The 23,931-nt window shown below is 33.1% G+C and overlaps 1 protein-coding gene across 1 annotated transcript; it reads left to right on the plus strand.

Annotated features, from left to right (window-relative positions):
- Positions 1 to 169: 169 nt before the first annotated feature.
- On the plus strand, positions 170 to 12,171 carry LOC133335483 (SPARC-related modular calcium-binding protein 2). The gene is made up of 11 exons (XM_061543756.1): positions 170 to 258; positions 8,313 to 8,469; positions 8,544 to 9,061; positions 9,318 to 9,432; positions 9,474 to 9,490; positions 9,851 to 10,130; positions 10,519 to 10,610; positions 10,682 to 10,953; positions 11,640 to 11,774; positions 11,846 to 12,015; positions 12,101 to 12,171. The coding sequence occupies exons 1-11, from the start codon at positions 178 to 180 to the stop codon at positions 12,169 to 12,171; spliced, it is 1,908 nt and encodes a 635-aa protein (XP_061399740.1). The 5' UTR covers positions 170 to 177.
- The last annotated feature ends 11,760 nt before the right edge of the window (positions 12,172 to 23,931 follow it).

Below are 23,931 nucleotides of genomic sequence, written 5' to 3' on the forward strand. Positions count from 1 at the left end.
CTTCTGCGAAATAAATCCCATGGATATTTATATGAAAACAATTGAAATAAACAAAACGAACTGTAAATAAATAAAAACAAAAAAGTGCATTGAAAATTTGCCAAAACTCAAGAGAAGTGTTGAAGAAAAGAAGAATTTCGTTGAATTCGACGCGCCCTATTCTGTATTCTGGACAATATGATACTGAGAAGCATTTTGCTGTTTGTGATTTGCATGCGTTTCGCTTCGGCTGGAAATGTTAAGCGTCCCGATTTAACGGTAAGTTTATACACTCATATTTATTTTATATATTTATGTAAAAAAGAAATGATTATATATATATATATATATACTCTTGGTCCAAAGGTGTCAGATAAGGCAGGGTTTTTGGAAATTCGTACTAGAACGGTACAAAAAGTACTAAATGTGATACCATTTGTATTTGTCGAACCAGTAGAGCTAGAACTCTGAAATTTGGATTGAGGGTCACTGATAGAGTGTAAAGGGCTTTTTGGAAATTCGGATTATGAGTATCCGAAAAGTACTAAAATGTACTAAATTTGGTACAATTTCGTAGCATGTGAATGGATTGAGCTAAAAACTTGAAATTTGGAATGCAAATTAAGGTTGAGAAGTAGGGTCGATATGAGGAGAGTTTGGAAAGCGTGTACTCATGTGTACGAAATTTACTATATTTGGTACAAATTTGATTTGAAGTTACAAATCGAGGTGGAATCCTGAAAATTGAAAGTAACATTACCGTCGGAGTGTAGGATTTGGTACAATTTGGATTTGGGTGAACCGATAGAGCTGGAACAATGAAATTTGGAGTTATTGTAGGGATGTAGGATTAGGGTCAGGATTCAGTTTAACAAATTAATACTTATGGGTACTAAATGGTACTAAATTTGGTACAATTTGAATTTTAAGTGAACCAATAGAGCTAGAATTATGAAAATTGGAGTCAGGATCACTGTGGAGGTGTTAGATTGAAATATGTAGGAAGTTTAAGAAATTCGTACTAATGTGTACTAAATTTGGTATAATTAAAATTGTGGGTGAAGCGATAGAGTTGAAATCATGAAATTTTGATTTAGAATCACTGTGGAGGTGTAGGATTGGGGTATGTATGAAGTTTTGGAAATTGGTACAACTATGTACTAAATTTGGTACAATTTGAATTGCGGGTGCACTAATAGTTTGAATCCTGAAACTTGGTTTTAGGATGACTGTGGGAGTGTAGGTTTGGGGTTGGAAGGAGGTTTGGGAAATAAGTACTACTGTGTACTAAATTTGGTACAATTTGAATTGTGGGTGAACCGATAGAGTTAGAATCCTGAAACATGGATTTAGAATCACTATCGGGGTGTAGGATTAGGGTATGTAGGAAGTTTTGAAAATTCGTACTACTGTGTACTAAATTTGGTAATATTTAAATTGTGGGTGAACCAATAGAGTTGGAATCCTGAAATTTGAATTTGGAATCATTGTAGGGGTGTAAGATCGGGGTATGTATGAAGTTTTGTAGGATGGTTGAAGAGGGTACTTATGGAAATAGTGTGTGCTGAATGGAAAATTTGGATTTGGTTGAACCTTTAGAGCTCAAATCATGAAATTTGGTACTAAAAGGTAATCAAATTTAATTTATGGTCGTTATTAATGTGTGGATTGCTTAGTTTTTAATGTGTGGATAATATGTAAATACATGTTTAAATATTTCCTACATTCGCTAACGATGTTGGGGGCATATGCGAGTAATCTATAAACGAGGATTTAGAAAAAAATCTATATTGTTAATCATCTACAAGCGTGGATTTTTTTAAATATTTTTTTGGTATCTACAGGTGTGGATTTAAAAAAAAACATACTTTTTTGACCGTTTATATAAATATCTGATGGGCATTACTTTAATATTTTGGGATGTTGTAAACCTAATACAGGACCCATATATAGATCATCTTTTTTATACAATAGATAATTTCAGAATCGATAATCTCTCATACCCCCCTAACGTTGCTCAGGTGATCTTCTTGAACTGAGCGGGCCTTTTTATGGGATTTAATTCTTTTCCCATGTTTTCGTTGTTGTTCTTCTTGATACCATACAAAAAATGTCATGTTGAAGAAGAAGCAGAATATCATATAAAGTATGAAGGCGAGGAGTACCAAATATATTTTTTTATAGAATCTGACAGCAGAAGCAGATTTCAGAAAAAAAACGAAGAAAACCCCGCGATACTCACTACCCCCACACAGTTATTTGTATCCTCGTCAAAGAGAAGCACACAACAGGCTCTTTCAGGTGTCCCCTCTTATATACAATGTTGTTGTTGTTGCTGTCTTTTGTCACACAAATGCAATCATCCATCCATGCTAACCTTCGGTGGTATCCAACCCGAACGAAGAACCACTGCTGCAACCAATACTCTCAAAGAATTTGTAGTTTTGTTGTATGATTTGTGAGGCATCGAATGACCATTTCAATACCTGGAATATTGAAGTGTTTTCTTGGGATTTACACTGCCTGCCTGCATCGTCCATATGTTTTGTTGTGCGCTCCTATTTTAATCACCATTCGAATTAAGAATTCAAATCCTTTAAAATTTCGGGGTGTGAAGTTTATGAAGTTAGTTATTTGTTATACCCTAATCTATTGTTTGTATAACATACTTGTGTGAATTGCAAACGGATCGGATTCATCCATGCAATAACATTTTATATGCTGGAAGCAAAAGTGGAATGATGTGTTCGACATAAGCAAAATTTATTAATAAGCAACAATTATTGTTATTATTTAATTGATGTTTTCATATTGGAAATCTTATTCAGCCAGACTGAATTGAAGCTTTCTATTGGAAACCCTATTCAGTCAGGCTGAATTGAAGTTTTCCTAATGGAAACTTTATCCAGCCAGGCTGAATTGAAGTTTTCCTAAAGGAAACCTTATTCAGCCAGGCTGAATTGAAGTTTTCCTAAAGGAAACCTTATTCAGCCAGACTGAATTGAAGTTTTCCTAATGGAAACCTTATTCAGCCGGAATAAATTGATGTTTTGCTATAGAAACCCTTATTCAGCCAGGCTGAATTGATGTTTTTTTTTATAGAAAACCTTATTCAGCCATGCTGAATTGATGTTTTCCTATAGGAAACCTTATTCAGCCAGGCTGAATTGATGTATTTCTATTGGAAACCTTATTCAGACAGGCTGAATTGAAGTTTTCCTTATTCAGCCGGACTGAATTGAAGTTTTTCTTTTGGAAACCTTATTCAGCAAGGCTGAATTTAAATGTTCCTATTGGAAACCTTATTCAGCCAGGCTGAATTGAAGTTTTCCTATTGGAAACCTTATTCAGCCAGGCTAAATTGAAGTTTTCCTATTGGAAACCTTATTCAGCCAGGCTGAATTGAAGTATTCCTGTTGGAAAAAATCCGCCCTTTGGATACCTTTATAAATTCTTCTACCAATTAAATACCAGCAGTAGGACTTCTATCGAAGGTCTATAGAATGTCGACAATTTGACATGAGTAATTTTGTGTGTATACACCTCACCTATCCGATGCACATTTCTAACCAACATCTTATCATGTTTGGTTTTGTAAATATTTACTTTATTGTCAATCAAAAACAAAAGCTTAGTCATTCGGTATTGGTTTTGAATCACTGGTCTCAATGTTCCTCTTAGATATAAATCAGAGTACAAGTTCATTGTAACCAAAGACGAACCTATCAATGTTTGTTTACTCTGAGCAGTTACACACGATTAGTACAAGAACAATAACAACAACAATGCAACCTACTACTGGTTGATGAGAGCGCTTGCGCCCTCTTCTATATCCGATTACACGGTGGAAAACGTGTGTTTGAGTGTGTGTGATTAAAGACGCGTGCTGAACTCCATCGTGTGGTGCTTCAGGTAATAAGCAAACGAAAAAAATTATATCGATCCGATTCCGAATGAACTATTACAAATGTTATTCATGTAATTTACTGCTCAGCTAACAATTAAATAGGGTGGTGGTTGCTGATATTGGGGTTATTCAATTACACCGGGTAAAAAGTAATTCGAAATGAAGATAAACCGATAATAAAGAGGAAATCTTGAATTCAGCCTGGCTGAATAAGGTTTCCTGTAGGAAAACTACCATTCAGCATGGCTGAATAATGTTAAATTCAGCCTGGCTGAATAAGATTTCCTATAGGAAAACTTCAATTCAGCCTGGCTGAATACGATTTCATTTAGGAAAACTTCAATTCAGCCTGGCTGAATAAGATTCAATTCAGCCTGGCTGAATAAGATTCAATTCAGCCTGGCTGAATAAGATTCAATTCAGCCTGGCTGAATAAGATTTCCTATAGGAAAACTTCAATTCAGCCTGGCTGAATAAGATTTCCTATAGGAAAACTTCAATTCAGCCAGGCTGAATAAGATTTCCTATAGGAAAACTTCAATTCAGCCAGGCTGAATAAGATTTCCTATAGAAAAACTTCAATTCAGCCTGGCTGAATACGATTTCATTTAGGAAAACTTCAATTCAGCCTGGCTAAATAAGATTTCCTTTAGGAAAACTTCAATTCAGTCTGGCTGAATAAGGTTCCCTATAGGAAAACTTAAACTCAGCTTTAAATCACTCGGAAATAAATGACCTGAAATCTAAAAAAATCTACTAAAGCCATGCTTGCACATACTTGCGTACATACCCATCGAGCTCTCATTCATGTAACTAAATGTCTAGACAACTCCAGACATGAAATGACAATTAAAAATTACGAATGCAATCGTCGGCTTGAATGGTGGACTGGACATTCAAACGACATTTAGTATTACGAATACGGTCCAAATGGTCTCGATGTGTGGTGTGTTTATGGGTAGTTCCACTAGACCACAAGAGACAGAGTGATTAACAAGTTAACATAATTGCACAATCCCGTCGACTCTTCGATAGTTTCTATGCCATTTCCAGCACAACAACACAGACACCAATCATCAGGAGGCTAACTTCGCTTGCCGGCAGGTAAATGTGGGGTGGTGGATAGTGGTCATATTTTTTCTGTTCAAATGCGCTACTAAGACAACAGCTTGAGAAAGAAATTATTTCATTAGTCCTACTTGAAAAAAGTAACACAAACCGCGACCACCACTGATTTCTTTGCGGTTGTTTCTGTTTTAGAAAAGAATTCCGAACATTTCTCCTTCCTCTGATTAGCTTGGAATTCGTTTTATTGTTGGCTTTGATGATTTCTTGCATACCACTCGCACAGCTTGTTGATCAGGAACGACGACAGCAGTGGTTTAGATTGGCTGGCTGGCGCATGGCGTTGTTCGCATAGATTCCGCCATCTCCTGTGGTTGGTTAGTCGTATGGCTGGCTGGCGTTAAATAATTTAAAACATTGACAACACCTACGGTAATTTTTATTCCGAACACTCGGGACAAATCTTAATTAAATTCTTTGCACATCATTTCTTTATCTAACACTTGGATCTGTTGCAAATGTGTGCAATGCGCCAGCCATGGATGTTTTTTTGTTTGTGTGCTTATCTGTGCGACTGCCATGCCATGCATTCTGTTGTCGTCCATGTCACATCTCAATCTTGAATATCTATAAACCCACCAAGAGGCGCCGCCTAGCTGCTGGACACAGACACAGAAACTGGATTGGGATTTATTATGACATTCTGAGCCACAAAAAAGGAGGATTTGATCGATAAGTTAGGATGGGTGGCCTGGCTGAATAACGTTTCCTTTAGGAAAACGTCTATTCAGCCTGGCTGAATAAGGATTCCTTTAGGAAAACTTCAATTTTGCCTTGCTGAATAAGATTTCTTTCAAGAAAACTTCAATTCAGCCTTGCTGAATAAGATTACCTTTAAGAAAACTTCAATTCAACATGGCTGAATAAGGTTTCCTTTAGCAAATCTACAATTCAGCGTGGCTGAATAATGATTCTGTTAGGAAAACTTAATTTTTGCCTGGCTGTATAAGGATTCCTTTAGTTTCCCTCAGGAAAACTTTAATTCAGCCTGGCTGAATAAGGATTCATTTAGGAAAATTTCAATTCAACCTGGCTGGATAAGATTTCCTTTAGGAAATCTTCCATTCAGCCTGGCTGGATAAGATTTCCTTTAGGACATCTTCCATTCAGTATGGCTGGATATGATTTCCTTTAGGACATCTTCCATTCAGCATGGCTGGATATGATTTCCTTTAGGAAATCTTCAATTCAGTCTGGCTGAATAAGATTTCCTTAAGGAAAACTTTCATTCAGCCTGGCTGAATAAGGTTTCCCATAGGAAAACTTCAATTCAGCCTGGCTGAATAAGGTTTCCCTTAGGAAAACATCAATCTAACTTATCATTTTCACCCGTTCTACTTATTTCCATAGTCATAACTGGCATATGGCTAAAAAATCAGTAACATATTAGTGGCGCTGTGCGACCACCATGCTGGTCTGACTGCAAATTAGCTATGGCAACCGCCAGCCAGTGCCATGTACACATATTTTACATTCCGATTGCATTCGAATTTTGTGAGCTTCAAAGAAAGAAAGCCGTTTAACTAAAATCGAGATCGAGAAATTGCATTAAAATTTATTCCATGCTATTTTTGTAAAACGGCAGAAAAAGGGCGTTATTAGTGATTGCTATAAATATTTCAAAAACCCAGCCAGCCATTCAATCATCCGGGCGACTGGTTTAATTCTATCGAAATGTAAACCATATGCGGTATAATTACTAATTAATTGAATTCTAATTTAGAAGTTATAAACAAATAAATGGAAAGATTAATGAGGTCTTAGAAATATGATTAACACACAGATACGATTGTTTAGGGTAAACTTCCTCAGAACTGGAATTAATATTCTAATTAGCATGGAATGGCACATGTTTGCTTCTGTTTTTTTTTTTCTCGAAATCGGATCTTTAGTGTCAACTAAGATTGAATTTTAAACCCCTCTCTGTGGGAAAAATAACTCTAAGATTGCATTGGGTTATCACAGTTAGCCTACAAAGATTTAAATCTTTCAACCAAATTTCATCTAAAATAGGTGAATATTGAAAGGATTTATTTTACACATTTCGCGTATTTCAAGTTTCAGCCGAAAAAGAAACATAAATCATTACAAATCGACTTTGTCAAAGTAAAAAAAAAAAAAAAAACAAAATAAATAAATCTGAAAATAGAAAAAAATCAATTTTATCAAAATTCACGCACACTTAGAGATAAATTATGGAGTCGCAAGTCCGTCACTCACTCATAACTACAAATTGTCTTGTTAACGATTATGGCACAGCACATTTGAAGTAGCTGACGGACGGACTGGCTTTTTAATATTTTTTACACTTGCTTTGGGCTATAGGACCGACCGATCGACCAACCAGTCTACTTCATGGCTCACTCGCCAAGTTGTTGCTGCCTGCCACCAGACATTCCGCATCCATTGGTCTTGGCTGGCTTAGAGTGCCTTATGATTTTTTATGGCCACGGGCTTTGTGTCATTTGTTTATTTTATTACTAATTGATAATACAGTTCTTTTTTTCTAATTCATTGGATTATGCAGGTTCGTGTTTGAATCTTTTTTACAAAGTTAATTTTTAAGAGTGTTTGGTGTGAGATATTTTAAAATGTATGTGGTATTTTTTTCTATAGACAAATTAATAACAATACCTCAGCGAACTAAGGATTTTTTCTGTACAAAAAAGGCCTGGCTGAAAAAGGTTTCCTTTAGGAAAACTTCAATTCAGCATGGCTGAATAAGGTTTCCTTTAGGAAAACTTCAATTCAGCCTGGCTGAATAAGGTTTCCTTTAGGAAAACTTTAATTCAGCCTGGCTGAATATAGACAGAATATATACCTCAGCGAACTAAGGATTTTTTCTGTAGAAAAAAGGGGTCGAAAGCAAATTAAGAATAGAATTAAAAAACCTTTTGTGGATCCCTAAAAAGTTTTTTTTAACTCACGACATTTGTGGATCCATAATTTTATAACATTTTAATTTTTTTAAACCTAAGCCTTTCGTATATCCCTAAAAATATTTTGAAAGACCCACACCTTTCGTAGATCCCTATAAATATATGTATTTTTTAATCCACCCCTGTTGGGAATCCTTATGTTTTTTAATCCACTCCTGTTGGGGATCCTTAATTTTTTTAATTCACGCCTGTTGGGGATCTTTAATTTTTTTAAATAATTCACGCCTGATGTGGATCCCAAAAATCAGATTAAAAAAACATGTCTTCTGTAGAACCCTAAAAAATATTTTTTAAAAACCCCACGCCTACCCCAAACCTATTTCTTAAAACTATTGTTTCATTTTTTAATTGTTTTCTTTTAGATTTCCGAATGTGCTGCCAAGCTGGGAGAATGTGATGAAAGCAAAGGACGACCGGTATGTGGTACCGATGATCAAACCTATCCCACCCGATGCCATCTGTTAAGAGTACAATGCAGTGGGCATCAAGTTAGCCTTAAATATCGAGGACCCTGTAAAGGTAAAAAACAAACACCTATAAATTACGAGAAATATCCTTCCTAACCTAAAACACTGTTTTTCATCCCCCATTAGCCTGTGCTGAGGCACGTGAATATGCCCTCAGAAATCGCAACAAATATCCACCACCAAAATTTATTCCACGCTGTAAACCGGATGGTACATATGCTCCGATACAATGTCTTTTGGATAAGGGCTGTTGGTGTAGCGATTCACTAGGCAGTCCAATTAATAACACTTCGGTGAGGACGGGAAAGCCGAAATGTCGTGAATTTACCAAAGCAAATGTTAGACGTTCACCGTCACGAAATAATGGTGGAAATCGCAAGCGACCTTGCACCCAAGAAGATCGTGCCACATTCAATAGTCATTTGATTCGGGTCTTTCAAAGTGAATACATTCGTAGTAAGAGTACCCAGTACCACCAGCGTGATATGGGTGGTGGTGGCGCTAATCGTAAATCGCCATTGGACACTTTCAGTCCACCCAGCGATACGGAGGTAATGGATTGGAAATTTTCCCATTTGGATGTGAATCGTAATCAAATGTTGGATAAAAATGAATATCGTGAATTGAAGAAATTGGTGAAGAGGGTAAGTTGCAGACGAGAAGTTAAAAAACATCATCAGAAGTCTGAGGAATTTTTCTATAGAAAGAAAAAAAGATCTGAGATTTTTTTTCTATAGAAAAAAACTCATCCTCAAAAGTAGAAAAACATTCTCTGAGATGCGGTGATGGTTTTTTTCTATAGAAAAGCCATCCTCATACATAAAAAAATTCCATCCATATAAAAAAATCTACATCGATCATAGAAAATGACTAACGAGTACTTTCTCTTTATTTTCGCAGGCTGTCAAACCCAAACGCTGTGGTCGGGCTTTTGGAAAATTTTGTGATGTCGATAGTGATGAACGGTTATCACGTGTGGAATGGAATAGCTGCCTTGCAAAGGATGGATCAAACCGTAAGTAACGACATCATCTTACAAAAACATAAAAATCCCAGGCCCCTCTATTTTTTATGTCTGCCTTGTTTTTATTTTTATGTCTAATTTCTCTAAATGTTTGGGTCCATTTTATAAATAAAATCAAAAAATATTTTCGCATGATACTTTCGGGCTTTTTTGGTCTTAAATGTCCTTCTTCTTATTATTATCTAATTGGTTTAAAAGCAACAACAATTGGCTAATGTTTTTTTTTTATAATTTTATAATTGTGAAAAAATCAAAATGTGTTCCGCTGTTAGGTCATTTACTAATAATGGGTCAAAAACATAACAACAACAATAACACAAAGCATCGCAAAAACAATAATATTTTACACTCGAACACGGCATATCCTTCCGCCTCCTCTTCATCCGCGATCAATACGAACAACAATCAGCAGCAACAACACCACCACTCCACGAGCACGTCCAGTCAACAGCAACCACCACAACACCACCATCATCATATTAATAACAACAACATACCGCATCATCATAACAACAACAATAATAACCATCAAAATCGTTTACGTCCAGATTCGTATGAGGACAATGAAAGCAATGCTGCTGCTGATAATGATGATGATAGCAGTAGCCAACATTTGGACTACGAAGATGGCGATGATTACGAAGATTCCGATGATGATGGTTCATCGACGAAATTTCCATCCATATATAGTACGTACTTTGCATGTTTATAAATAATATTACGTATGTATGTATGTCTGTATATTTATGTTTTTATTTTCTACTTCTCCTTTCCATCTCCCCGTCTTCTTATATTCCTTCTTGCCTAATTTCTAATTCCCATTTTCACTTTATATAATTTGGCACCGATGATTATTAAAAATTTGTTATTTCCTTTCACACACACCCACCGACTCACCCACCCATCTGGGTCTATCATCATTACCACCACCCACCACAACCATCATCTTGTTCATCTTCTTCTTCCTTTAACATCGTTTGCGAGCATAGTTGTTGAGAGAGCATGGCATGTTTAGTATTTGGGGTTTTTATAATAATTTTTGAATTTGTTTTATAAATTTTGGGAATCTTTTTCAAGTTTTAAAACCCCCAACTGAGATTGCGACGAAGGAATCTGATATCGAATCAGATTGCCTAGCTGATCAGGCGGCAGCTTTGGAAGAGAAAAAGGTAGGCGAGTCTACACATTCACAATATATATAATTCTCATTTTATTGTGTACTCTCTCTCCTCTTCTTTAGCATGCCAATAATTTATATTATGTACCAGACTGTACTCCTGACGGCCGCTACCAACGTATCCAATGTTACAACTCTACGCCGTATTGTTGGTGTGTGAATGAGGATACGGGTAAAACAATAGAGGGCACATTCACCCATCTTCGACCCCAGTGTGATTCATTTTATGCAGTCACCAGAGCCATGAAGGGCTGTCCCGAAGAAAGGAAGGTTATATTCCTTAAAGATCTCAAGGAATTTTTAAGAACAAAAATCATAACCGGTTCATATGCGGGGTATGTATATCATCATCATCATCTTCCATAACCTTTTATACAAAAAAGTCCTCTATGGACTGAGGACAATTTTTTTAGTAAAATGAGTCCTCAATGGACTGAGGAAATGTTTTATTGTATGAACTTTTTTATATAATGATTCCTCAGCGACCTGATGACATTTTTCTATGGAAAAAGGATTCCTGAGGAATTTTTTCTATATAGAAAAAAGAATCCTCAGCGGTCTATATAAAAAATGGAGTCCTCATCATCGGCCTGCGGACATTTTTTCTATAAAAAAATTAGTCATCAGTGGGCTGAGGACATTTTTTCTTTATAGGAAAAAGAGTCCTCAGTGGCCCGAGGACATTTTTTCTATATAGAAAAAGGAGTCCTAAGCGGCCTGAACACATTTTTTCTATATATAAAAAGGAGTCCTCAGCGGACTGAAGGATATTTTTTCTATAGAAAAAGGAATCTTTAGCATATTGAGAAAATTTGTTTCTATAGAAAAACGAATCCTCAGCGGACTGAGAGTTTTTTTGTATAGAAAAGGAGTCCTCAGCAGCCTGAGGTCATTCTTTTCTATAGAAAAAGGCGTCATCAGCGGACTCAGGAATTATTTTCTTTAGAAAAAACTATAATCAGTGCACTAAGGAATATTTTTTTATATAAAATTCTTATTATTTTGTTTTTTTTTCTTTCAGTGTAAATACAACCAACTGGAGTTCAGAAGATGAACGCATAGCCACATTAAGTTTTGTTATATTGGATAAAAATAAAAGCTCAGCTTGGGAAAAGAAAGAATGGAAAACATTTCGAGAATTGATGAATACAGTGAAGTAAGTAACAATTATTGAAATAATAAAAAAGAAATAGAACTGATTCAACACACCTTCATTCAATTTTCTAGTAATCTGCGTAAATGTGGTCGCAAAATGCCACGATATTGTGATGTCAACGGTGATAAGAAGATAACGTTGAACGAATGGATTAGTTGTCTGCAAACATCCAGAATGGAGATCACAACTGGTGGAGGTGGTGGTGCCCGAAATGATGTCAAGCAACAAAACACCTCAATAAGTAAGGAAAAAGAAACAAAAAATCTGTAAAGATAAAGAAGAAAAAGAAAAGAATAATTACTAAATAAAATAATTTTTTTTTTTAGGTGACAAAAATTCATCAAAAACTCCTAAATTAAGTGGATCGAATCCATTGGAACAGTATCTCAAAGATTAACTGTTATAATTCAGATGCTCTCACAACACTCTATAACATCCCCCACCCCCGTGTATACCAATAAGTTATTTTAAGTTGAAAATAACACTTTTCTCATTATTGTTTAAAGAAAAAAGGAAAAGAAGAGTTGATTTGTAAAACGAAACCCAACCACGAAGTAATTTACCGAATGGTTATTTATATTTTTTTGTGATTTTTGTATATTATTTTTGCAGTTTTGACTTTTTATATAAACAAAAAATAGTAGGACGTCTTGTAGTTTTTTTAAAGTGCCATGCTGTTTGTAAAAAATTCCTTAAGAATAAAAAATAGATTTATTTCTTTGTTTGTTTTTTGTCTAAAACAGAAAAAGAATGCTAATGATTTAATCGTCTGTAGTTGAAAACTTGAAAAAATGCAACATTGCTCTGTTTTTTGTTGGTTTCTTGTAAATAGTTAGATATCTGAGATTAGATGCTAAGTTATTTTTTAATTTATATATTATTTTTATTATTGTATTTTTTTATTTTTTGTTTAGTTACAAAATGTAAGATGATTTTATATATTAATATTTTATATGTAGCTGTTAAAAATTTATAATAATAAAAAAATCAAATAAAGAAAGATTTAATTTTTGTAGAAAGTAAATTAAAGAAGTGATTTTTTTGTTAATGGAAAAGATTGAAAATAATAATACCCAGTAAATAAACAATATTCAGGGGAAAAAACAATAACAGGGAAAACCATCCTTTTCATAAAAATCCTGTCTTCTGAGGATTGTTTTTTCTATAGAAAAAACAATTCCTCACTCAGTTCTCTAAGGATCGTTTTTTTCTATAGAAAAAAAAAAACAATTCCTCAGTCCTCAAAAGGATTGTTTTATCTATAGAAAAAAATACTCTGTCTCCGGAGGAATTTTTTCTATTGAAAAAATTTTTCTATAGGAAAAATTTCTCAGTCCTCTGAGGATTGTTTTGTCTATAACAAATTTCTCAAGCAAATGAGAAATTAAAAAAAGTCGTTTAAAAAATATTGCTTGAAGTCCTGATGATTTTTTTTTTTTTTTTTAATATTTTTCCTATAGAAAATTACTCCTCAGAGTACTAAGGCACATATTTTCTATTGAAAAAAAAAAATCCACTAATTGCTGGCGTTTTTTATCCTACAGTTCACAATCGTCTACACAGCATCCCTGCTTCAGTTCTTTTATAGAAACTACCTTCATCTCGTCTATAAAGACCCCCTTCGTCTATAGATACTCCATTCAGTTCGTCTATGGAGACTCCATTCAGCTCGCCTATAGAGACTAACTTCAGAGCGTCCTTTCAAATCATCCACTAAAACGTTATTCAAATAACGACATTTCTCAGTCCTCTGAGGATTGTTTTGTCAATAACAAATTTCTCAAGCAAATGAGAAATTAAAAAAAGTAGTTTAAAAAAAATATTGCTTGAAGTCCTGATGATTTTTTTTTTCAATATTTTTTCCTATAGAAAATTACTCCTCAGAGTACTAAGGCACATATTTTCTATTGAAAAAAAATCCACTAATTGCTGCCGTTTTTATCCTACAGTTCACATCGTCTACACAGTATCCCCGCTTCAGTTCTTTTATAGAAACTACCTTCATCGCGTCTTTAAAGACCCCCTTCGTCTATAGATACTCCATTCAGTTCGTCTATGGAGACTTCATTCAGCTCGCCTATAGAGACTCCCTTCAGAGCGTCCTTTCAAATCATCCACTAAAACGTCATTCAGGTCGTATGTAGGACTCATTATTATATTTAAACTAGCAAAGTGCCCGCTACTTCGTATGCGGAAAGGGAATACAAAAAATATTTCATATGGAAATCGTGAATACTGTATAATTTGTTGTACTATAGTTCTGAATTCCACTTCTATTTCTACATCTAATATCAAGTTTATTGCCATTTAGTTCTCTTCACACACATAAGCACTATTTTCCGAAATCCATTTTTTATTTTATTACACTGATTAAAAACAGTAAAGAAAGTTCAAAAGTCGGACGGTGCCGACTATATGATACCCTTAACCACTATGTAGATAGAACAGACATCTTTAGAAAACCTTTGAAATGGAATCAGGCAAAATTAAATGTGTGATCTACACAAATATTTGAACCAACTACAAAACCCCATAGACATACCATTCTGAAATCTATGAACATTTCCATGACAATTGGGTAGACTTGGATTCCTTGGTGTACCATTTGTATAAAACCGACCAAAGTTATGTATTTTGGTATGCTGCAGCACAAAGCGCCATCAACAATTTTATCTCGTGTATATGGCACATACGTAGGCTCATTGGTGAACAATTTACGTAAAAAATATGGGAGATATATCTAAATCGGAACCGATTTTCACGAGATTTAACACGCATCTATCTAGACTCAATTCAGTACGCTATAGCCAATTTCGTGCAAATCGAAAGAAATATAGGGGTATTGGTGCACCATTAAAAATGGAAGCTAAATATATAAATCTGAACCGAGTTTCACAAAACTTAACACACATCATTCGAGACATAATTTAGTACGTTATGCCAAATTTCGTGCCAATCGGAAAATATATAGGGACTTTGCTGCACCATTTACATTAAATCGGTCGAAAGTACATATGGGAGCTATATCTAAATCTGAACCGATTTCCACGAAACTTGACACACATCATTCACACAAAAAATGAAGTTTTCGGTCCACTTCATGCCAAACTGTTAACCTGATCATCACCGAAAATTATAGGCATTGTCCATGACCATAACAGGAACCTCATGGAAAATTTCAAAGCGATCAAGGCTATATTTCCGCCATCTAATAGGTTACTGAATAATATCTGAATACGTAAGCAAATTTTTAAGTGTAACTCCCATATCCGAGTAGATACATCACTATTTAGTATCAACTTAAAGGTAAACAACCCTTGGATGTACTATGAACTTTTAGGGTCTATATCCTTCAGGAGTAAATATATAAATAAAGGCCTTGAACTGCTTTTTTATGCGATAGAAGCCTTTAAAGGCCTTAAAATGCCATTTTAGACCACAGAAAATTAAAATGCGTTTTTTAGGCGTTAGAAGCGTTTAAAGGCCTTAAAATGCCTTTTTAGACCACAGAAAATTAAAATGCGTTTTTTAGGCGTTAGAAGCGCTTAAAGGCTTTAAAATGCCTTTTTAGACCACAGAAAATTAAAATGCGTTTTTTAGGCGTTAGAAGCGTTTAAAGGCTTTAAAATGCCTTTTTAGACCACAAAAAATTAAAATGCGTTTTTAGGCGTTAGAAGCGTTTAAAGGCCTTAAAATGCCTTTTTAGACCACAGAAAATTAAAATTCGTTTTTTAGGCGTTAGAAGCGTTTAAAGGCCTTAAAATTAAAATGCGTTTTTAGGCGTTAGAAGGGTTTAAAGGCTTTAAAATGCCTTTTTAGACCACAAAAAATTAAAATGCGTTTTTTAGGCGTTAGAAGCGTTTAAAGGCCTTTTTAAAAAAAACAGAAAATTAAAATGCGTTTTTTAGGCGTTAGAAGCGTTTAAACGCCTTAAAATGCCTTTTTAGACCACCGAAAATTAAAATGAGTTTTTTAGGCGTTAGAAGCGTTTAAAGGCCTTTTTAAAAAAACAGCAAATTAAAATGCGTTTTTTAGGCGATAGAAGCGTTTAAAGGCCTTAAAATGCCTTTTTAGACCACAGAAAATGTCTTTTAAAAAACAGAAAATTAAAATGCGTTTTTTAGGCGTTAGAAGCGTTTAAAGGCCTTTTTAAAAAACAGAAAATTAAAATGCGTTTTTTAGGCGTTAGAAGCGTTTAAAGGCCTTAAAATGCCTTTTTAGACGTTAGAAAAGCTTTTAAAAAACAGAAAATTAAAATGCGTTTTTTAGGCGTTAGAAGCGTTTAAAGGCCTTTTTAAAAAACAGAAAATTAAAATGCGTTTTTTAGGCGTTAGAAGCGTTTAAAGGCCTTAAAATGCCTTTTTAGACCACCGAAAATTAAAATGCGTTTTTTAGGCGTTAGAAGCGTTTAAAGGCCTTAAAATGCCTTTTTAGACCACCGAAAATTAAAATGCGTTTTTAGGCGTTAGAAGCGTTTAAAGGCCTTAAAATGCCTTTTTAAAAAACAGAAAATTAAAATGCGTTTTTTAGGCGTTAGAAGCGTTTAAAGGCCTTAAAATGCCTTTTTAAAAAACAGAAAATTAAAATGCGTTTTTTAGGCGTTAGAAGCGTTTAAAGGCCTTAAAATGCCCTTTTAAAAAACAGAAAATTAAAATGCGTTTTTTAGGCGTTAGAAGCGTTTAAAGGCCTTAAAATGCCTTTTTAAAAAACAAAAAATTAAAATGCGTTTTTTAGGCGTTAGAAGCGTTTAAAGGCCTTAAAATGCCTTTTTAAAAAACAAAAAATTAAAATGCGTTTTTTAGGCGTTAGAAGCGTTTAAAGGCCTTAAAATGCCTTTTTAAAAAACAGAAAATTAAAATGCGTTTTTTAGGCGTTAGAAGCGTTTAAAGGCCTTAAAATGCCTTTTTAAAAAACAGAAAATTAAAAAGCGTTTTTTAGGCGTTAGAAGCGTTTAAAGGCCTTAAAATGCCTTTTTAAAAAACAGAAAATTAAAATGCGTTTTTTAGGCGTTAGAAGCGTTTAAAGGCCTTAAAATGCCCTTTTAAAAAACAGAAAATTAAAATGCGTTTTTTAGGCGTTAGAAGCGTTTAAAGGCCTTAAAATGCCTTTTTAAAAAACAGAAAATTAAAATGCGTTTTTTAGGCGTTAGAAGCGTTTAAAGGCCTTAAAATACCATTTTAAAAAAAAGAAAATTAAAATGCGTTTTTTAGGCGTTAGAAGCGTTTAAAGGCCTTAAAATGCCTTAAAAAAAAAAAAACAGAAAATTAAAATGCGTTTTTTAGGCGTTAGAAGCGTTTAAAGGCCTTAAAATGCCTTTTTAAAAAACAAAAAATTAAAATGCGTTTTTTAGGCGTTAGAAGCGTTTAAAGGCCTTAAAATGCCTTTTTAAAAAACAGAAAATTAAAATGCGTTTTTTAGGCGTTAGAAGCGTTTAAAGGCCTTAAAATGCCTTTTTAAAAAACAGAAAATTAAAATGCGTTTTTTAGGCGTTAGAAGCGTTTAAAGGCCTTAAAATGCCTTTTTAAAAAACAAAAAATTAAAATGCGTTTTTTAGGCGTTAGAAGCGTTTAAAGGCCTTAAAATGCCTTTTTAAAAAACAGAAAATTAAAATGCGTTTTTTAGGCGTTAGAAGCGTTTAAAGGCCTTAAAATGCCTTTTTAGACCACCGAAAATTAAAATGCGTTTTTTAGGCGTTAGAAGCGTTTAAAGGCCTTAAAATGCCTTTTTAGACCACCGAAAATTAAAATGCGTTTTTTAGGCGTTAGAAGCGTTTAAAGGCCTTAAAATGCCTTTTTAAACCACCGAAAATTAAAATGCGTTTTTTAGGCGTTAGAAAATTTTAGAAAATTAAAATGCGTTTTTTAGGCGTTAGAAGCGTTTAAAGGCCTTAAAATGCCTTTTAAAAAAACAGAAAATTAAAATGCGTTTTTTAGGCGTTAGAAGCGTTTAAAGGCCTTAAAATGCCTTTTTAAAAAACAGAAAATTAAAATGCGTTTTTTAGGCGTTAGAAGCGTTTAAAGGCCTTAAAATGCATTTTTAAAAAACAGAAAATTAAAATGCGTTTTTTAGGCGTTACAAGCGTTTAAAGGCCTTAAAATGCCTTTTTAAAAAACAGAAAATTAAAATGCGTTTTTTAGGCGTTAGAAGCGTTTAAAGGCCTTAAAATGCCTTTTTAAAAAACAGAAAATTAAAATGCGTTTTTTAGGCGTTAGAAGCGTTTAAAGGCCTTAAAATGCCTTTTTAAAAAACAGAAAATTAAAATGCGTTTTTTAGGCGTTAGAAGCGTTTAAAGGCCTTAAAATGCCTTTTTAAAAAACAGAAAATTAAAATGCGTTTTTTAGGCGTTAGAAGCGTTTAAAGGCCTTAAAATGCCTTTTAATGCGTTTTTTAGGCGTTAGAAGCGTTTAAAGGCCTTAAAATGCCTTTTTAAAAAACAGAAAATTAAAATGCGTTTTTTAGGCGTTAGAAGCGTTTAAAGGCCTTAAAATGCCTTTTTAAAAAACAGAAAATTAAAATGCGTTTTTTAGGCGTTAGAAGCGTTTAAAGGCCTTAAAATGCCTTTTTAAAAAACAGAAAATTAAAATGCGTTTTTTAGGCGTTAGAAGCGTTTAAAGGCCTTAAAATGCCTTTTTAAAAAACAGAAAATTAAAATGCGTTTTTTAGGCGTTAGAAGCGTTTAAAGGCCTTAAAATGCCTTTTTAAAAAACAGAAAATTAAAATGCGTTTTTTAGGCGTTAGAAGCGTTTAAAGGCCTTAAAATGCCTTTTTAAAAAACAGAAAATTAAAATGCGTTTTTTAGGCGTTAGAAGCGTTTAAAGGCCTTAAAATGCCTTTTTAGACCACCGAAAATAAAATGCGTTTTTTAGGCGTTAGAAGCGTTTAAAGGCCTTAAAATGCCTTTTTAGACCACCGAAAATTAAAATGCGTTTTTTAGGCGTTAGAAGCGTTTAAAGGCCTTAAAATGCCTTTTTAAAAAACAGAAAATTAAAATGCGTTTTTTAGGCGTTAGAAGCGTTTAAAGGCCTTAAAATGCGTTAGAAGCGTTTAAAGGCCTTAAAATGCCTTTTTAAAAAACAGAAAATTAAAATGCGTTTTTAGGCGTTAGAAGCGTTTAAAGGCCTTAAAATGCCTTTTTAAAAAACAGAAAATTAAAATGCGTTTTTTAGGCGTTAGAAGCGTTTAAAGGCCTTAAAATGCCTTTTTAAAAAACAGAAAATTAAAATGCGTTTTTTAGGCGTTAGAAGCGTTTAAAGGCCTTAAAATGCCTTTTTAGACCACCGAAAATTAAAATGCGTTTTTTAGGCGTTAGAAGCGTTTAAAGGCCTTAAAATGCCTTTTTAAAAAACAGAAAATTAAAATGCGTTTTTTAGGCGTTAGAAGCGTTTAAAGGCCTTAAAATGCCTTTTTAAAAAACAGAAAATTAAAATGCGTTTTTTAGGCGTTAGAAGCGTTTAAAGGCCTTAAAATGCCTTTTTAGACCACCGAAAATTAAAATGCGTTTTTTAGGCGTTAGAAGCGTTTAAAGGCCTTAAAATGCCTTTTTAAAAAACAGAAAATTAAAATGCGTTTTTTAGGCGTTAGAAGCGTTTAAAGGCCTTAAAATGCCTTTTTAAAAAACAGAAAATTAAAATGCGTTTTTTAGGCGTTAGAAGCGTTTAAAGGCCTTAAAATGCCTTTTTAAAAAACAGAAAATTAAAATGCGTTTTTTAGGCGTTAGAAGCGTTTAAAGGCCTTAAAATGCCTTTTTAAAAAACAGAAAATTAAAATGCGTTTTTTAGGCGTTAGAAGCGTTTAAAGGCCTTAAAATGCCTTTTTAAAAACAGAAAATTAAAATGCGTTTTTTAGGCGTTAGAAGCGTTTAAAGGCCTTAAAATGCCTTTTTAAAAAACAGAAAATTAAAATGCGTTTTTTAGGCGTTAGAAGCGTTTAAAGGCCTTAAAATGCCTTTTTAAAAAACAGAAAATTAAAATGCGTTTTTTAGGCGTTAGAAGCGTTTAAAGGCCTTAAAATGCCTTTTTAAAAAACAGAAAATTAAAATGCGTTTTTTAGGCGTTAGAAGCGTTTAAAGGCCTTAAAATGCCTTTTTAAAAAACAGAAAATTAAAATGCGTTTTTTAGGCGTTAGAAGCGTTTAAAGGCCTTAAAATGCCTTTTTAAAAAACAGAAAATTAAAATGCGTTTTTTAGGCGTTAGAAGCGTTTAAAGGCCTTAAAATGCCTTTTTAAAAAACAGAAAATTAAAATGCGTTTTTTAGGCGTTAGAAGCGTTTAAAGGCCTTAAAATGCCTTTTTAGACCACCGAAAATTAAAATGCGTTTTTTTAGGCGTTAGAAGCGTTTAAAGGCCTTAAAATGCCTTTTTAAAAAACAGAAAATTAAAATGCGTTTTTTAGGCGTTAGAAGCGTTTAAAGGCCTTAAAATGCCTTTTTAAAAAACAGAAAATTAAAATGCGTTTTTAGGCTTTAAAAGCGTTTAAAGGCCTTAAAATGCCTTTTTAAAAAACAGAAAATTAAAATGCGTTTTTTAGGCGTTAGAAGCGTTTAAAGGCCTTAAAATGCCTTTTTAAAAAACAGAAAATTAAAATGCGTTTTTTAGGCGTTAGAAGCGTTTAAAGGCCTTAAAATGCCTTTTTAAAAAACAGAAAATTAAAATGCGTTTTTTAGGCGTTAGAAGCGTTTAAAGGCCTTAAAATGCCTTTTTAAAAAACAGAAAATTAAAATGCGTTTTTTAGGCGTTAGAAGCGTTTAAAGGCCTTAAAATGCCTTTTTAAAAAACAGAAAATTAAAATGCGTTTTTTAGGCGTTAGAAGCGTTTAAAGGCCTTAAAATGCCTTTTTAAAAAACAGAAAATTAAAATGCGTTTTTTAGGCGTTAGAAGCGTTTAAAGGCCTTAAAATGCCTTTTTAAAAAACAGAAAATTAAAATGCGTTTTTTAGGCGTTAGAAGCGTTTAAAGGCCTTAAAATGCCTTTTTAAAAAACAGAAAATTAAAATGCGTTTTTTAGGCGTTAGAAGCGTTTAAAGGCCTTAAAATGCCTTTTTAAAAAACAGAAAATTAAAATGCGTTTTTTAGGCGTTAGAAGCGTTTAAAGGCCTTAAAATGCCTTTTTAGACCACCGAAAATTAAAATGCGTTTTTTAGGCGTTAGAAGCGTTTAAAGGCCTTAAAATGCCTTTTTAAAAACAGAAAATTAAAATGCGTTTTTTAGGCGTTAGAAGCGTTTAAAGGCCTTAAAATGCCTTTTTAAAAAACAGAAAATTAAAATGCGTTTTTTAGGCGTTAGAAGCGTTTAAAGGCCTTAAAATGCCTTTTTAAAAAACAGAAAATTAAAATGCGTTTTTTAGGCGTTAGAAGCGTTTAAAGGCCTTAAAATGCCTTTTTAGACCACCGAAAATTAAAATGCGTTTTTTAGGCGTTAGAAGCGTTTAAAGGCCTTAAAATGCCTTTTTAAAAAACAGAAAATTAAAATGCGTTTTTTAGGCGTTAGAAGCGTTTAAAGGCCTTAAAATGCCTTTTTAAAAAACAGAAAATTAAAATGCGTTTTTTAGGCGTTAGAAGCGTTTAAAGGCCTTAAAATGCCTTTTTAAAAAACAGAAAATTAAAATGCGTTTTTTAGGCGTTAGAAGCGTTTAAAGGCCTTAAAATGCCTTTTTAAAAAACAGAAAATTAAAATGCGTTTTTTAGGCGTTAGAAGCGTTTAAAGGCCTTAAAATGCCTTTTTAAAAAACAAAAAATTAAAATGCGTTTTTTAGGCGTTAGAAGCGTTTAAAGGCCTTAAAATGCCTTTTTAAAAAACAGAAAATTAAAATGCGTTTTTTAGGCGTTAGAAGCGTTTAAAGGCCTTAAAATGCCTTTTTAAAAAACAGAAAATTAAAATGCGTTTTTTAGGCGTTAGAAGCGTTTAAAGGCCTTAAAATGCCTTTTTAAAAAACAGAAAATTAAAATGCGTTTTTTAGGCGTTAGAAGCGTTTAAAGGCCTTAAAATGCCTTTTTAAAAAACAGAAAATTAAAATGCGTTTTTTAGGCGTTAGAAGCGTTTAAAGGCCTTAAAATGCCTTTTTAAAAAACAGAAAATTAAAATGCGTTTTTTAGGCGTTAGAAGCGTTTAAAGGCCTTAAAATGCCTTTTTAAAAAACAAAAAATTAAAATGCGTTTTTTAGGCGTTAGAAGCGTTTAAAGGCCTTAAAATGCCTTTTTAAAAAACAGAAAATTAAAATGCGTTTTTTAGGCGTTAGAAGCGTTTAAAGGCCTTAAAATGCCTTTTTAAAAAACAGAAAATTAAAATGCGTTTTTTAGGCGTTAGAAGCGTTTAAAGGCCTTAAAATGCCTTTTTAAAAAACAAAAAATTAAAATGCGTTTTTTAGGCGTTAGAAGCGTTTAAAGGCCTTAAAATGCCCTTTTAAAAAACAGAAAATTAAAATGCGTTTTTTAGGCGTTAGAAGCGTTTAAAGGCCTTAAAATGCCTTTTTAAAAAACAGAAAATTAAAATGCGTTTTTTAGGCGTTAGAAGCGTTTAAAGGCCTTAAAATGCCATTTTAAAAAACAGAAAATTAAAATGCGTTTTTTAGGCGTTAGAAGCGTTTAAAGGCCTTAAATGCCCTTTTAAAAAACAGAAAATTAAAATGCGTTTTTTAGGCGTTAGAAGCGTTTAAAGGCCTTAAAATGCCTTTTTAAAAAACAGAAAATTAAAATGCGTTTTTTAGGCGTTAGAAGCGTTTAAAGGCCTTAAAATGCCTTTTTAAAAAACAGAAAATTAAAATGCGTTTTTTAGGCGTTAGAAGCGTTTAAAGGCCTTAAAATGCCTTTTTAAAAAACAGAAAATTAAAATGCGTTTTTTAGGCGTTAGAAGCGTTTAAAGGCCTTAAAATGCCTTTTTAAAAAACAGAAAATTAAAATGCGTTTTTTAGGCGTTAGAAGCGTTTAAAGGCCTTAAAATGCCTTTTTAAAAAACAGAAAATTAAAATGCGTTTTTTAGGCGTTAGAAGCGTTTAAAGGCCTTAAAATGCCTTTTTAAAAAACAGAAAATTAAAATGCGTTTTTTAGGCGTTAGAAGCGTTTAAAGGCCTTAAAATGCCTTTTTAAAAAACAGAAAATTAAAATGCGTTTTTTATGCGTTAGAAGCGTTTAAAGGCCTTAAAATGCCTTTTTAAAAAACAGAAAATTAAAATGCGTTTTTTAGGCGTTAGAAGCGTTTAAAGGCCTTAAAATGCCTTTTTAAAAAACAGAAAATTAAAATGCGTTTTTTAGGCGTTAGAAGCGTTTAAAGGCCTTAAAATGCCTTTTTAAAAAACAGAAAATTAAAATGCGTTTTTTAGGCGTTAGAAGCGTTTAAAGGCCTTAAAATGCCTTTTTAAAAAACAGAAAATTAAAATGCGTTTTTTAGGCGTTAGAAGCGTTTAAAGGCCTTAAAATGCCTTTTTAAAAAACAGAAAATTAAAATGCGTTTTTTAGGCGTTAGAAGCGTTTAAAGGCCTTAAAATGCCTTTTTAAAAAACAGAAAATTAAAATGCGTTTTTTAGGCGTTAGAAGCGTTTAAAGGCCTTAAAATGCCTTTTAAAAAACAGAAAATTAAAATGCGTTTTTTAGGCGTTAGAAGCGTTTAAAGGCCTTAAAATGCCTTTTTAAAAAACAGAAAATTAAAATGCGTTTTTTAGGCGTTAGAAGCGTTTAAAGGCCTTAAAATGCCTTTTTAAAAAACAGAAAATTAAAATGCGTTTTTTAGGTTTTAGAAGCGTTTAAAGGCCTTAAAATGCCTTTTTTTTTAAAAACAGAAAATTAAAATGCGTTTTTTAGGCGTTAGAAGCGTTTAAAGGCCTTAAAATGCCTTTTTAAAAACAGAAAATTAAAATGCGTTTTTTAGGCGTTAGAAGCGTTTAAAGGCCTTAAAATGCCTTTTTAAAAAACAGAAAATTAAAATGCGTTTTTTAGGCGTTAGAAGCGTTTAAAGGCCTTAAAATGCCTTTTTAAAAAACAGAAAATTAAAATGCGTTTTTTAGGCGTTAGAAGCGTTTAAAGGCCTTAAAATGCCTTTTTAAAAAACAGAAAATTAAAATGCGTTTTTTAGGCGTTAGAAGCGTTTAAAGGCCTTAAAATGCCTTTTTAAAAAACAGAAAATTAAAATGCGTTTTTTAGGCGTTAGAAGCGTTTAAAGGCCTTAAAAT

This window comes from Musca vetustissima, unplaced genomic scaffold, assembly GCF_032173495.1.
Source record: "Musca vetustissima isolate MV318-11 ecotype Yass unplaced genomic scaffold, APGP_CSIRO_Mvet_v1 utg9639, whole genome shotgun sequence".
Classification (NCBI taxonomy): domain Eukaryota; kingdom Metazoa; phylum Arthropoda; class Insecta; order Diptera; family Muscidae; genus Musca; species Musca vetustissima.